Below are 14753 nucleotides of genomic sequence, written 5' to 3'. Positions count from 1 at the left end.
GTATTGCTTACCTGTGCCAGGCTTGCTTGGTTCTAGAAAATAAAATAGCTAAAAGAATATTTTCATACAAAACCAATTGGTCTGAAGTTTAGTCTTTGAGTGTGTGATATCATGTGCTGATTGAGTGTGTACAACTAATGCTTTACACTACCCTCTGATACAGACTTACTGCTTGACCACCCTACCACAAATAGAGAGTAAGGTGCTATCTACTTTTATATACCCTCTAAGGGTGGCACAATAAGGGCTGCAGCCCTTAGAGGCCTTCCCTGGTCACAGTGCCTATGGTACCTTTTACAAGGGACTTACATGTGGCCAGAGCTGTTGCCAATTGGGTTTTGCAACTGGACAGTTTAAGGAAAAACCATGGGCCCTGGGTACCTGGTTGACAGGAACCCAGGGCACACTCAAAGTACATCAACAGTTTAGCAAAACGTGGGGGCAACCATGCAAAAAGGGGAACTTTCCTACAGCTGCAAATTGATGAACAGGCTTTGAGTGGGAAGAGGTGGGAGCAATGAGAACTTCAAAGTGCTTACTGCACGGCTTCTTGTCTAACTTCATGTGGCGAAGGGGTGGGTGGGAGTATGGCGTGTCAAATCCTACTTGGTCTTCTTGAGCTTGTAGCCACTTCGAATTTCATCTTACCGTATGACTTCAAGTGGGGCAGAGATTTAGCAAGGAAGCGGCATCTTGAACTGGAGTGAGATTGTCCGCACAACTTGGACAGGAGCAAGACCTTAAGTTCAAGCTAATCCTCCTCCTGTTCGGCGCTGGATAAAATTGGCATCTGCTAGCCTTCATGTGCATCAGAGTGCATGTCTTGCAGAGCTACGGGTTGTGACTGGAGCCCTGACACCAGAGAGTCACTTTGTGGGGTTCCATGACTGACATCTCCTTCCTGCAATCACGGCATGGAATGAACCCTGTTGTTTTTTTAGGGTGACGTTTCTTCCCCAGTGCAGTCTGTAAACAACTCGGAGTTGTCAGAACACTGGAAAGTTACAAGCTGAGCGCCAGATCTGCACCAGAAGCTGACCAGCGTGAAAGGGTGGTGCCTATGTACAGCTCTGCTTCTTTGCTTCAGGCGGTGGAAGGTCGCCACGTAGTCACAGGGTGCCATTTAGAGATTCACTGGAGCAACTGCTTGGAAATCTCTTGATTCAGCCTCTCCTAGGGATATTTTAAAGTTGAGGAATCTGTGGTTAGAGTATCCTTCAAAAAGACTGTTACCCAAGGTAAGTAACTTGTACATTTCTTTAGCACCTTCTACTATTAGTATGGCATAGCAATGGCGTTCCACTTTTAATTTATATTAATTTTTCATTCATAATTCTTACAACATTCAATCTAACCCAAAGACGGAGATGGGGAGCTGCTCAAAAATGAAAATAAACAAATGTATGTATTGTAAATTAAAATAATCCCGAAATATAGAGGAGAATTAGAGTCCACAAAATATCCGTATTATGAGGAAGGCAAATCCATAAGTCAAGTTAGAAAAGCTTGGTGAAAGAAACGAGTATCTCACAAGAAAAAGTAGTTGGTAGCACGAAGACTTGACATGGAGCATTCAAGAATGTAAACCGTTGTGAAACCAGCATTGGCAGAGCCAGTAGGTCTTGCTTATGAGTGCTATTGGCTTTGGCAATGTTTGTAGCCATGCTTTATAGCAGCACAGATGCTTTGCAGTATGACTAAAACGAATTTTAAAAAGTGCTGTGACACAGTCAGAGATAATGCACTTTTTTATGGCTGCATCATAGTCCTTTTGTTATTATTTTTCTTTTTAGCTATGCTGCTATGTAGCATGGCTATAAATCATTGCCAAAACCGGCAGTGCCCATGATGTGTAGCATGAACAAAAGGAAATTACATTGCAATTGTCTCAAAGGTAAGACCTATTGCCTTTGCCAATGCTTTTCGGGTTTCTACACAATACCCCAGTCATTCTGCGCACATCTGTTAATCTCCCCATGTGTGAACGAGAAAAAACTGACATTTGTCCAAAAAATCTATCACATAAAGAAAGCAATTGCAGCCATGTCTTTAGTGAGAATACATTTGGAAGTGGATAGCATCTGTTGTCGCTTTCAAAGCACATAACATTTGTTGTGACAATAAACATCCAAAGGAGAAAATGGCTTCTTTGTAGTGTGTGTGGCATAGTAAACTGTAGCTGCAATTGGTTCAACAAGGACGAAAGAAGAAAAAATTTAAGTAGTACCTCAATCGCAGTGCGATCAGCGGAAGGAGAGCAACCAAGGTAAAGCAATCAGTACTTGATCCATGCTCCAGCTGAAAGAGGAAGTGAAGCCAGTACGGTCTAGCCAATTAAAAGACAGCAAATAAGAGTGACCATAAAGCCAATGAATGCTAAGCAATGGACGGGCTGCAATCCCATTGCTGTCTACAATATCTCTTTCAAGTGAGAGCACAAGCAGTGCATGCGCTGTCGCAGGCACGACCTAAACAGGCACAACCGAGTACCCTGCAAAGGTCAGGCTCAGCAACAATGATTTGCCTTTTTGCAGATAATGCAGATTGTCCACAGGTTATGTCCTTGAGAGTTATACTGATGAGCCTAAAGAAATTATGAAACAACCCTACAGAAGGTAGAGCAGAATGAAGTCCCTTCTGCTCGCCCATTGGCTTCTTTCCAGGTTCATATCCAGATTGTCTTTTAATGGTGGGTAATTCTCACTCCTTCCAGTTAGTTGATGTATTTGAAGTTCTGTCCTCTGTGCATTCTTGATTTTTTTGCCTCCCTCGACAATTACATTCTCCATAAACAGTCTTAGCTCCTGGCTGGTCAGCTGCTTAATTCCATTTTTGCACACCTGTGCTAAACTCCACTGCCGATGATTGCGTTTTAATTACTTACTAAGGTAGTGTGTTCCTGAGTACCTTCTCTAAAGTTAATAGTCTGGTATTGGAATTCCTTTATATAGTGTTGGGTTTCAGAGCGATATAGTTAAACTGTAGTAACCATTTCCATTACTTTACTCTTTGACAGTTCCCTCACTCCTTTGCCCTGAATACTGCTCCGTGCCTTTCAAAAAGGTGTACATCAGGAATTAAATTGAATTAATGAAGCCATGTTCACCAGCTAGGTTCAAGTTTGAATGTTGCTCAAGTCCTGATTATCCAGCAGAGTGTAGCATACTTGGCAGTATTCTGGTTATTTTAATGTTTATAGCAGTTTAAGTAGAGCCTGTAACCACCAAGAGTAAGAAAACCTGCAGCTGCCACCAGTTCAGGGAGGACCTGGCCTGGCAGTTCGGGCTGGACTGTTCCCATTGGGCACAGGGTCAAGACTCATTTGCATATGGCTGGGTCCAAACTGGAATGGCATGGTGAGCAAAAAAACGACGGATTTAGGCCCAGAGCTCTGTGCTGGGGTGAATGTATGACATTGTTCTGCATTCTGTCCATCAATAGTTCTTTTTGCACCACTCTCACCATGACACTGTACATCCAAGCATAGAGTTCAAAGTTCCATTTACCAAGCACATTACTTATTTGGGCAGATAAAGATAAATATAGAAGCGGCCCACCTGCTATATGTTCACCTTTAATCAATATCTGCAAACCTTTTCTCTCAATGACTCTTGATTGAATGAACATGGTGGCTGATCCCAGGGGCCAAGACTGAGGAGCTCTATAAAACTAGGCCAATGTGTCCAGCAGAGAAAAAAAACTATGTACAAATCTCTTCAATGCAAAGGAATGCCTGTTGAATGCCATCAGGAAATACTATACTAATTTAAAAAAAAAAAAGCTGGAATAAACGTCAGAATTGTGTTCAGTTAAATGGATGGTAGGCAAACAAATATTTTTTCTAGCACTGAAATATACATTCAAATTAAGTCCAAAATACCGGTGTGGAACTTCGCTGGATTGGATCACTGATTTGCTACTATTTGGGAAACTTGGAAAATAAAGTATATATACAGGTAATTTAAAAGTAAAAATGTAAGGTGATTGTTTCAAGATTTGAGCAGACTTATTGGATTTGGAGAAACATATTCCTCCAGTCTACAGTTTCCACCCTTGTCCCAAGTCTTCCTGCTTCCTACTTCAATCCTCACACAGTGTAGTATGAATTTAGGATTCACGCTTACAACTGGAAAAGTATAATTGGACGTTTTAAAAATAAATTTTAACGCATGCTGAAAAATTGTGGACTTTTGCACTTGAGCGAAAAGATCAAAATATTGTCTTTGTTCTTGTCCTTGTCAAAAAATTGAAATATTCTGCTTAATAGTATGCCCGAGTTCTACTTTATTGCATATTCGATTGAGAGTATTTCTTCATTTATACTACAGGGTTCCCTGACAGTTATGATTTTCAGTCCTGCTGAAATGTTTTCCTTGGAGTGTGGATAACCGTGCAGTCCATCACTCCTCTCACTTGAGGGTCACCAACCCGTATAGGACTTGCGGGATAATGGCAACCATAGTTTTCATCCTCTGCATCTCCTTCAGCTGTTCAGTATGGAGCCAGGTGGACTTTAGAAAACCATGACTGGTGGCAGTTCTTGCGGTCTATCGGGAGAGTGATATCTGACTGCTCTTCATTTCTGTATGCTAATCACTGCCTGCTGCCATCCATCTACCCTATTTTAAAGTGAACGGCTGTCTGTGTTCAACCCTTGCCACTATTGTGGACTTTATGTAGTCCTTGAGCAGGGCAAGAAAAGATGTGGCGACAACCTGGGAGGGTGAGAGCAAGCACTGCTTTCAAAAGAGTTAAGTAAACAAAAATTTAATTTTGTGCACAGGAAATTGTCTCCTTTGTGTAGTATACAAGAATTCCAATAGGATTAAGTGTTGTATATTCTTCACATGATGGGGTTGTTTAGTTTCGTTTGGACGTCCTTATTGTTAATAAATGTATCATGAACCCCTTTCATTAGGTATTCCTTATTAAATAGATTGTCACAGTGTATGCATTACATAGGTTTGTACGTGAAAATAATGTTTTGTTCAATACAGGAAACGTCACAGGAATGAAAATAGCCTCAGTCCACGCCCGTCACCCAAACGGCGCCGTGACCAATCACCTGATAGTGATGCGTACAACAGCGGAGATGAGAAAAGTACGTATTTTCTGTAGCGAGTGGTGCATTGCTATTTTTTATTAAAAAAAATAATTATACTACAAAATTCTACTGCATCTTATCAAGAATTAAATATAGAAGATGAGAGAAAATGGCAACTTTCCTTGGTTAACAGACTCATTTAAGCGGGTCCGAAAAAAGGTAAGCATCTTTTTATTGTGCGAAGGGGATTATCATAGTTGGAAATTACTATCTCCAAATTTACTGTTGTAAATTTAGAACAAAATGAAAGAGAATACACGATCTCACAAGACAATGATCAATCCAGAACGGTAACTTTGCTTCATCATTCTCACAATGTTTGATTTTTGGAGTGCTTTGTGAAATAAAATGAATACTTTTTTCTCTATAGATGAAAAGCACAGACTGTTAAGTCAAGTTGTCCGGCCTCCAGAATGCCGGTCTCTCAGCCCCCCTCATCTTACTGAAGACAGGCCAACACGGTGGAAAGAGGAAGAGAGAAAACCTGAGAAAAAGGATATTTTAAAGCGCTTTGAAGAACAAGAGATCAAAGAGAGAGTTTGCAGTTCAGTAGAAAGACAGAAAGAACATGTTGTGGAAGCAGCTGAAATTTCTAAGATCAAGGAATCCGAGTCTTCAGTTCGTATCAAGTCTGAGGAGCTGGATTCTTCTGAGAGATTGCATGAAGAAAGCAAAAAAAGATCTAAAGGACAGAAAAAAGCAATGAAAAAGAAAAAGGAGGAAGAAGTGCCCTTAGAAAAGCGAAGTCCTGAGTTGGTTACAGAAGTGGAAGTGTTTTCACCTAAAAGGGGTCAGAAAAAGAAAAGTGCAGATAGGAAGCGTAAAAGGTCTAGAGGGGATTCAGATGTTTCGGATGAAGAAGTGACCCAGCACAGTAAGAAGAAGAAAGGCCCCCGGACACCACCTGTGACTGCTGCAGTTGTTGCAGCCCCAATACCTGCATTAGTAGTTGGACCAGCTGTATGCATAATAAAAGAGGAGCCAGTTGAAGTTGTTCTTGAGAAAGCTGTAGTGGAAGAAAAGGAAACAAACTTCAGTGATTGGTCAGATGATGAGGTCCTCGAACGTGGAGAAATTATTGTTCCAGAACGAATACCTGAAGAATCTATTCTGAAACCCACCCAAAATAAACTGGAAGTAGCAGAGCCGCCACCTACTGTTGTTGAGGAGTTGCCACCGCGGAAGCCTGCTGATCAGAAACGCAGCAGCAGCATTTGTAGCAATCAGAGCAGGACCTCAAGTCGCATGCGATCACCCTCAAATGAGTCTGCTCATCGTAGTGGCGATGATCAGACTGTCAGGAAAAAGACCATACATGGTAGCTCCAGGGACAGAGAACGGAATAGAAGCATGGAAAAAACAGGGGAACGCAAGTCCAGAATAGACCAGCTAAGAAGAGGGGAGCCAAGTCGTAGCACATCTTCAGGTAATTTCGATGAAACGATTTGTCTTCATTTTGGCAAACAAATCGTAATACCTTTTCTTGTTGTTTAATGAAAAGACAAGCAGCCTATTGGAGTTGAAGATACATATTCTTTGAAAGTGTCTAATTGCAACACCAGCTGTCTACTTACTTGTGTTTTTGAACATTATTTGCAGAGATATTCATTGGCTGGGGACATCTGCATACTACTGCCTTGATCTTCTTGACCTCTGCAGCATTTGATACTGTGTCCTCTTCCATCCTTCTGAACAGTTAACAATTTATTTCTGATACGTCACAATTCATTCATCTCTCACATTACCATTCCACCCCTTTGAAGCTAACATGTATGGTTTCCGAGGTCTTCACTAAGACCCATGCTGTTCAGTGTGTGCACGGCCCCTTTAACTGAGAACGTCCAGTCATATGGCTTCAGTATCCTCTCCATCCAGATCATAGTCTCTATCTCCAGCAACCTGATGGAAACTGGTGTCAAGTTCCTCTCCTGTTTGTCGGACATTGCCAACTGGATGTCAGCGAAATGTTTAATATTAATTGGAAACCAAACAAAGGTACGCATGTTTGGTAATACCAATCTGGTCCTCCTAATGGTGGCTGGCTCACTTTGGCAGTACTCCAGTACCTGCTGAAACACATACTTGAATTTGTTTCTTGAAAAGAGACCTTAATATGATCGCTCAAGTGAACAACACACCTGCATCTTGTTTTGTTTTTCTTTAAATCCTATGCAAAGTATTATCCTGTGTCTCTTTATCTGGCAGGGAAACAATGGTTCAAGCTCTGATCACCTTACGGTTTGAATGCAGGAGCTCTTCTTAACTGGCCATTACCCATTACCTGACTCTTAGTCTGCAAGTGTTCCAGAAAATGACTGATCTTCTTGTCCTGAAACCTCTTCGCTTCTTCTCCTATGTCTAAACATCTTACAGTACTGCACTTATTCCTGATTCATAAACAAGCTTTATTCATGACCATCTGCCTTGCTTATTAAGTGCTATACAATGTGGGATCAGTCTGTCTTCACAAGGAACGCCCTTTGCACCTTTCTGCTCGCAATTTATGCTCACCCAGCCTCTATCTGGCTGATGCCCCATATATTGTTCACACCAAAACTGGTGTGCATGCTTACTCCTGGCTACAAAATATAGCAACTGGTCTCCCTGCCTGCTAGAAGCACTTGAAAAACTGGTTATTTAAACATTTTCTTTAGACTTTGCTTCTGTCTGGGGCCTTGGACTTTTTTCACTTACATGACCACCCTAGTTGGTAGCACCTGTTCTCTTTCACATATCTCCATAACATGAACATATACTTTTTAGAAATATATTGTTCGAGGCATATGAGCTGCAGATCACACACTTAGGATAGTAGATCGCTATCTGGTGTTGGGCTCGGATGCTTGCAGGTTGTTGTTGTCTTCGGAAGAAGTCTTTGGTCACGAGATAGGTGACTCCTCCCTTGGACTACAGTGCGCATGGGCATCAACTCCATCCTCAGATTGTTTTTTTCCGCCATTGGGTTCGGATGTAACTTTTCCACTCCGGTTGAAAATCTCAAATACAAGCTTTTCGAAGCGAAAAAACTTCTACAACTACATCGAAGCGCCTTCACCGCACAGTGACCATCACAAAGTCTGGAACCTGTGCCTATCACCCGAACACGGCGAAGCCAGCTGTCCAGCCTGCTCAGCATTTCGATCCAAAAAGAACATTCGGGAGGAGGAGCCTAGCGCGCACCCAAGATGGCCGCGTAGGTGCGAGGCTCCCGAGGACCTCCGCGACCTCCTGCATAAATCCTGACCGAATCCTGTCCTAGATGAGGGGACTGTGTTTCTGAACTCGAGCTGAGGTGACGCCCGTTTTCCGTTTTCAATTCGGACCTCGGACACCGGCGGGAGCACCGATTAAGGTTTGCGGCCTTCTCCACGCCGGCCCCCCGTACTGGAGTTGTGGGGCGATCCGGCGACAAAGTGAATAACAGCGGCGGGCAAGGCTGGGCGACTCGCGCACCCCGCACTTTCACTTTCGCTTTTGCGCCCTCCTTGCTGCCAGGCGAGGTAGGGTCGCGAGGCGGTGTGCGGTGATGTGGCCTGGTTGGGGTGCCCTGCCGGCCCGCCGGCTGCGGTCCGTCCTGTGGAGCGGTGGTCGCCCCCCCCCCCGGAGCCCTTGAACGGGATTGTCTACCCCCTTCTTGAGGAGCTTGGCTCGATTTGGGACCGCGACCATGGCCACAAAACAAGATGGCGACCGGGCTAAGGTGAAGTCGACCCGTCGTGGCGCGGCCCATCAATCCAACAATATGGACCGCTACACCCTCCAGAAGGGATCTCCAGAGGCGCTGCGTAGATCCCCTACGGGCCCGACTGACGCTCCTGCTCTACCCACGGACCTGACCCTCCGAGATGTCATGGGCGCCATTGCCGAGATGAAGGCCTCGGTGGGCCAGCGCTTTGACACTCTGGCGCAGAAGATCGACTCGGTCCTCGTGGACGTGGGCCTCGTGAGAGCCGATCTCTCCAAAACAAATGACCGGGTCGATTCTTTGGCCCACTCTACTTCGGGCCTCACATCCGACGTGGCGGCCCTCCAACAGGAGGTGCGCAGGCTTGGCCAGGCGAGCGCCATGATGCATCGTAGACTGGAGGATTCTGAGGGTCGGGCCCGGAGGAATAATGTCCGCATTATCGGGGTGCCGGAGGGACGCGAGGCAGAGGCAGCGGATCTGTTCGTGGAGGAATTGGTCCTCACCCATCTCCAGCCTCGGGGGCTGAGTAAATTTTTTGCAGTGGAACGTGCCCACAGGGTCCCCGGGGGTAGGCCTAAGGTCGGAGCCCCTCCGAGGCCGCTCATCGCCCGGATTTTCAATTTTCGGGACAGGGACGCTATCCTGCAGACCTCCAGGCTACAAGGGCCGGTCAGACTGGACAATATGGATATCAATTTCTATCCTGACTTTACTCCGGCGGTCCAAAAGCAGCGACTGAGTTTTCTCGGTGTCAAACGTCGCCTACGGGACCTGAATATCAAATATGCGATGCTTTTTCCGGCTAAGCTGAGGGTGGAGGTGGATGGCCGCACGCACTTTTTTGATCGTCCCGAGGCGGCCGGGTACTGGCTGGACACTCTGCCCGGAGATCGGGGCCGGGGAGGTGGGGGGGGAGCGGTTGGTGGGGAGGGCCCGCCGTATCAGGACTGAGGGACTAATGGTAGGCCTTGCTCTGGACTGTGTTATTGTCACCATTGACTGTTAGGGTAAGTTCCCCTCCTGCGGAGGTCGTGTGGAGTCTCTTGGGGGATCTCCCTCCTCCTCTGGGGGACTAGTTAGTTTTCTTTCCATGGGGCGACAGGCACACTGCACTTTGGGGGGGCAGTTTGGGCTCATGCAGGGGTGCAGGGTGGGGGGAGTTCTGTTGGGATGGGTGGGTTGGGGTGGGGTGTGGTTCGTTTCTACCGCAAGGCAAACCCTTTATTGTATTGGTTTTTTTGAGATGCTCTCGGGGGGACTAATGATGGCTTCTGTACGTGATGGGGGGTAGGGACCTGACTTTGCTGTCCTGGAACGTTAACGGACTGGGTGATAGGATTAAGCGGGGTGTGGTCCTGCAATATCTGAAACGGATTTCGCCTGATGTGGTCTTTTTGCAGGAGACACACCTCATTGGTAACTCCTATTGTGCCATGAATAGACGTGGTTATCGTTTGGTGGCCCACTCGGGCTTCACATCGGGCTCGCGAGGGGTGGGCATTATGGTCAAGACCTCGCTCCCACTAGAAATAGACGAGGTGCGCCATGATGAGAGGGGACGCTACACTGTCTTGGTGGGGAGAATGGAGGGCAGGGTAGTCGTCTTTGTCTCAGTGTACGTCCCACCGGGGTTACAGTCCACCACCTTTGCGGACCTGGGACGCCTCCTGCTTGACCTTCCGGGGGGGCTTCTGGTGGTTGGGGGGGACTTCAATGCGGTGGCTTCTGGGACTCTGGATCGTTATCCCCCTAGGGACCTCCCCCGGGCACAAGCGTGGCTGTCTGGCCTTTTGGACACACTGGGATTGGTGGACTGCTGGCGTCTAAAGCACCCCGCTCGGCTGCAGTACACCTTCCATTCGGGGGCCCATGGTAGCCTTTCGCGGCTTGATTATGTCCTTGTTCCTGCGGCCTATGCCGGGAGAGTGGGGGAGGTGCGCCACCTGGCGCGGGGTATTTCAGATCATTCCCCTCTCCTGTTGCACTTTGATGTCTTCCCGAGGGGGGAGGGCAGGGTAGCTCCAATCAATGCCTGGTACCTGCGCGATCCCACTATTCGTGCTGATTTGATTAAATCCTTGCAACGGTACTTTGAGGAGAATGTGGGGTCTGTCCCGTCTGCCATTTCCCTGTGGGAGGCTTTCAAGACTGTGCTTAGAGGGGAGGCCCTCTCCCTTATTTCCCATGCCCGGAGGCGCGCACAGGAGGAGGTGACCCGAGTGGAGGCCGAAATCACTGAACTGGAGGGTGGTCTGGGGAGTGGGGTGACTGACGCTGCGCTGCACGTTTTACACCTTAAGCAGGCGGCCTATAGGTCCCTCGTCACGGAGGCGGCCAGGGGCCTCAGCAGAGAGCAACAGGGGCGATTGTATGAGGTGGGTGATAAGGCTGGTAAGTTGATTGCGTGGTTGGATAAGAGGGAGAGAGCTAGTCGTGTGGTCCCGCTGATTGAAAGAATGGATGGTGTACGTGTCACTGAGCCGGAAGGCATTGTCTCCTGCTTCGCGGATTATTTCCGCGAGGTATATTCCCCGGTTTCTCCCTGCCCGGAGGAGGATTCCCATGCCCTGCTGCGTGACATCGCGCTGCCCTCCCTCTCAATGGAGGACAGGGAATAGATGGATGCCGCCCCCACCTCGGACGAAATTGCCCTCGCTATCTGCTCGGTCGCTTCTGGCAAGGCCATGGGCCCGAACGGCATTCCTATCGAGCTGTATAAATTGCGACCGGACGTACTGGCACCTCACCTCCGCGCTATGTTCCTTGCGGCTCACTCGCGGGGCTCCCTCCCGCCGGACCAGCGTCTGGCTACCATCGTGGTTCTCCACAAGGAGGGTAGACCGCGGGACCGGGTTACATCCTACCGGCCTATCTCGCTTTTAAACGCGGAGCCTAAAATCCTCGCCAAGGTGCTCGCTAACCGGCTGGTCGGCGTGGTGGGAGATTTGGTCCACCAGGACCAGTCCGGCTTCATTCCCCATCGCAATACGGCCCTTAATCTGCGGCGCTTGCACGGGGTGCTCGCGCGTGTTCCGTTCGTGCGGGAGCCGGCCGTCTTGGCATCCCTGGACGCCACCATGGCGTTCGACACGCTCGAGTGGCCCTACATCTGGGCGATGTTGGCGAAATTCGGATTTGGCCCAGGATTCATCAGTTGGGTCAAATTGTTGTACTCGGACCCATTGGCACAGGTGGTGGTGAATGGTCGAGTCTCGGCCCCATTCGTGCTGGGACGGGGCACACGACAGGGTTGTCCCCTGTCGCCGCTCCTTTTTGCATTGGCCATGGAACCCCTGGCGGAGTGGCTGCGGTGGCATCCTTCTATCCGAGGTCTCCGTTGGACCCCCGAGTATGAGGACCGCGTGTCCCTCTACGCTGACGATATCCTTTTGTACCTAGCCTCCCCGCGCAAATCACTGATTGTCCTGGTCGATGTTCTGCGCTCCTTTGGCCGAAATTCTGGCCTTGTCATCAACTGGGCTAAATCCTGTGTCTATGTGCTTTCCGGGGAGGCTCCTGTCCTCCCTCGGGGCTGTCCGATCCAGATTGCCTCGCAGGGATTTCGATACCTGGGGGTCTATATCACGCTGGACCCGGTGGCCCGCTACGAGCGAAACCTGCTTCCCCCCCCCTCCAGCGCTTGAAGGAGGACGTCGCGCGCTGGCGGCGCTTGCCGCTTTCGCCGCTCGGCCGGGCGGCATTGTTCAAGATGATGTCATTGCCGCGCTTTTTGTACGCTCTCCAGAACACTATGGACTTGGTCCCGGCGCGCTACTTCCGTGAGGTGGAAAGCTTACAGCGCCGTCTGTTTTGGGACGGGAGGCCGCGTATAGCCCTGGCAAAATTGACGCTCCCGTGGTACGACGGAGGGATTGCCCTCCCGGATATTAAGCGGTATTACTGGGCCTCCCAGTTAGCTGCAATTAATCACGGCTTCTATGGGCCCGCCCTAAACCCGGCATTTGAAATGGACAAAATGCTCCTGCCCGGTGGCGACTACAATCGAGCGCTCTACACTAGCGTGCCCGATTCCCGCTTGACGGGACCCACGCGTGTCATGGTGCGAGTATGGCACGCGGCTAATGCAGCTATGGGATGGAAGGACCGTTTGACCCGGGCGTCACCGTTGTATGCGTCGGAGAGGCTTGGCTCTTTGTGGACCTCGAAGGGCTTCGAGAGGTGGGACATGATAGGCATCAGTACAGTGGGAGATCTCTGGACGAGGGGAGGATTCAAGACATTCGAGACGCTGCAGGCGGAGTTTCAGCTGCAGGGCAGTGAATACTTTCGCTACCTGCAGGTCCGTCACGCACTGGGTTCCGTCTTCCCAGACGTGGCCTCCATCCCGGAGTCCTCCCCCCTGGAGGATAGAGTGCTAGATGGCCACGTTCCGGACAGCACGATCTCCCTCATTTATAAGAAATTGATAAATGACCGCTTGGGCTTACTGACTGGCCTCCGCGAGGCTTGGGTTGCCGATGGGCTGGAGTTGGACGACGAGGACTGGATTTCCGCGGTGGCCTCTCCGAAGGAGGTGGCCATCCCGGCTCGCCTTCACTTCGTCCAGCTTAAGATACTCCACCGGGTGTATATGACGGGGCCAAGGCTTCAGCGTATGGGCTATGCCGAGGATGGATTGTGTAAGCGTGGGTGTGGTGCTTTGGCGACTTTTTTACATATTCTGTGGGAGTGTCCGAGGGTGGAGCGCTTCTGGCGTGGTGTGCATGAGGTCCTGCGAGCGGTTACACATGTCGCGCTGTTGCCTGAAGCGAGGAGATGCCTGCTGAATGTGTGGGGACCGACTGATTACTCGGTTCCGCAGACGCGATGGGTGACTCTGGGATATATGATAGCTAAACGTGACATTGCTCAGCTGTGGGGATCTCAGAGGCCCCCGGCGGTGTCGGCTTGGAAAGAACATATGGATTGGTGCATGTTCCGAGAAAAGGTGGTATATGTGGCGCGGGGTAAGCCTGGGGCATGGGTGAAGATATGGGGCCCCTGGAACGCTTACCGCGGGAGTATTTGCGAGCCGCCGTTGTTGCCTCCTGCGTCACCAGCTCCATCCCCATAGTTGACCCCCTCCCTCAGCCCTGGGCACATTGTTCTCCCAGTCCTGGATCAGTTTCCCTCCCCCCCCCTCTGGCTTTCCTTAGATGGTTGGGGTTCCCCACTTGAGGAGCACATGTCGTCATTTTTGATCGTGGGTTGCCTTGCGGGTGTGGTTTTATGTTGTTGTGTTGTAGAAAACGAAACCGTATTGTGGGTTCAGAGTTATGTGGCCCACGTTGTTGATACCTCCTGCTTTATCGTCTATGCAAAGCCATGTGCCTTATTAGTCTGTATGTCATGTGCTTCTGTCACTTTAGCGGCCGGCCGGAAGGTTGTAGGCCCATACTTGTATATATTTGAGATTGCAATAAACGGTTTAAAAAAAAAAAAAAAAAAAAAAACAAAAAGAACATTCGGGATCGAAGAGCTCGACGCCATATCATGGCACACAAACCAGCCCCGGAACCAGAAAACATCTTTGATGAGGGTCCCGATGTCCCGGAAGAAGATTCCGAGGAACTTCAAATCATCTCAGAAGCAGACGACTCAGACGACCCCATTACTCCTGGGCAACGCGTGAGTACCCCTGCCCCAACACCTCCAAAACCAAAGGCATTGGTCAAGACTTCGCCAGCTGGCCTCAGTCGAGACCGAAAACACCCTTCAGAAGCCCCGCCTCCGGGCTCGGCTCCGAAGAAACATAAGCCTTCCGTTGGCTCGGGCCCAAGCAAGCCGCATGTAATGGTACCCCCGGCACCTTCGGCACCGAAGACAAAAGCCCCTCGGCACTGAAATCTGATCTGACACCCTCGGCACCGAAAACATCGAGGCCCATAGATAAACCGGCACCGAAACTTCCCAAGCCGAAAGACTTAACTTCGGCACCGAAACCTTCATCGGCACCTAAAG

General features: G+C 49.0%; 1 protein-coding gene across 1 annotated transcript in view; it reads left to right on the top strand.

Annotated features, from left to right (window-relative positions):
* ZC3H13 (zinc finger CCCH-type containing 13) overlaps positions 1-14753 on the top strand; it is a 362285-nt gene that overhangs the window by 196548 nt on the left and 150984 nt on the right. The window contains 2 exon segments of the mRNA XM_085621836.1: positions 4998-5101; positions 5475-6530. Coding sequence (XP_085477962.1) covers positions 4998-5101; positions 5475-6530 — 1160 coding nt within the window.

Source organism: Triturus cristatus, chromosome 8 (assembly GCF_964204655.1).
Source record: "Triturus cristatus chromosome 8, aTriCri1.1, whole genome shotgun sequence".
Classification (NCBI taxonomy): domain Eukaryota; kingdom Metazoa; phylum Chordata; class Amphibia; order Caudata; family Salamandridae; genus Triturus; species Triturus cristatus.
This window is presented reverse-complemented; position numbering and strand designations above follow the sequence as displayed.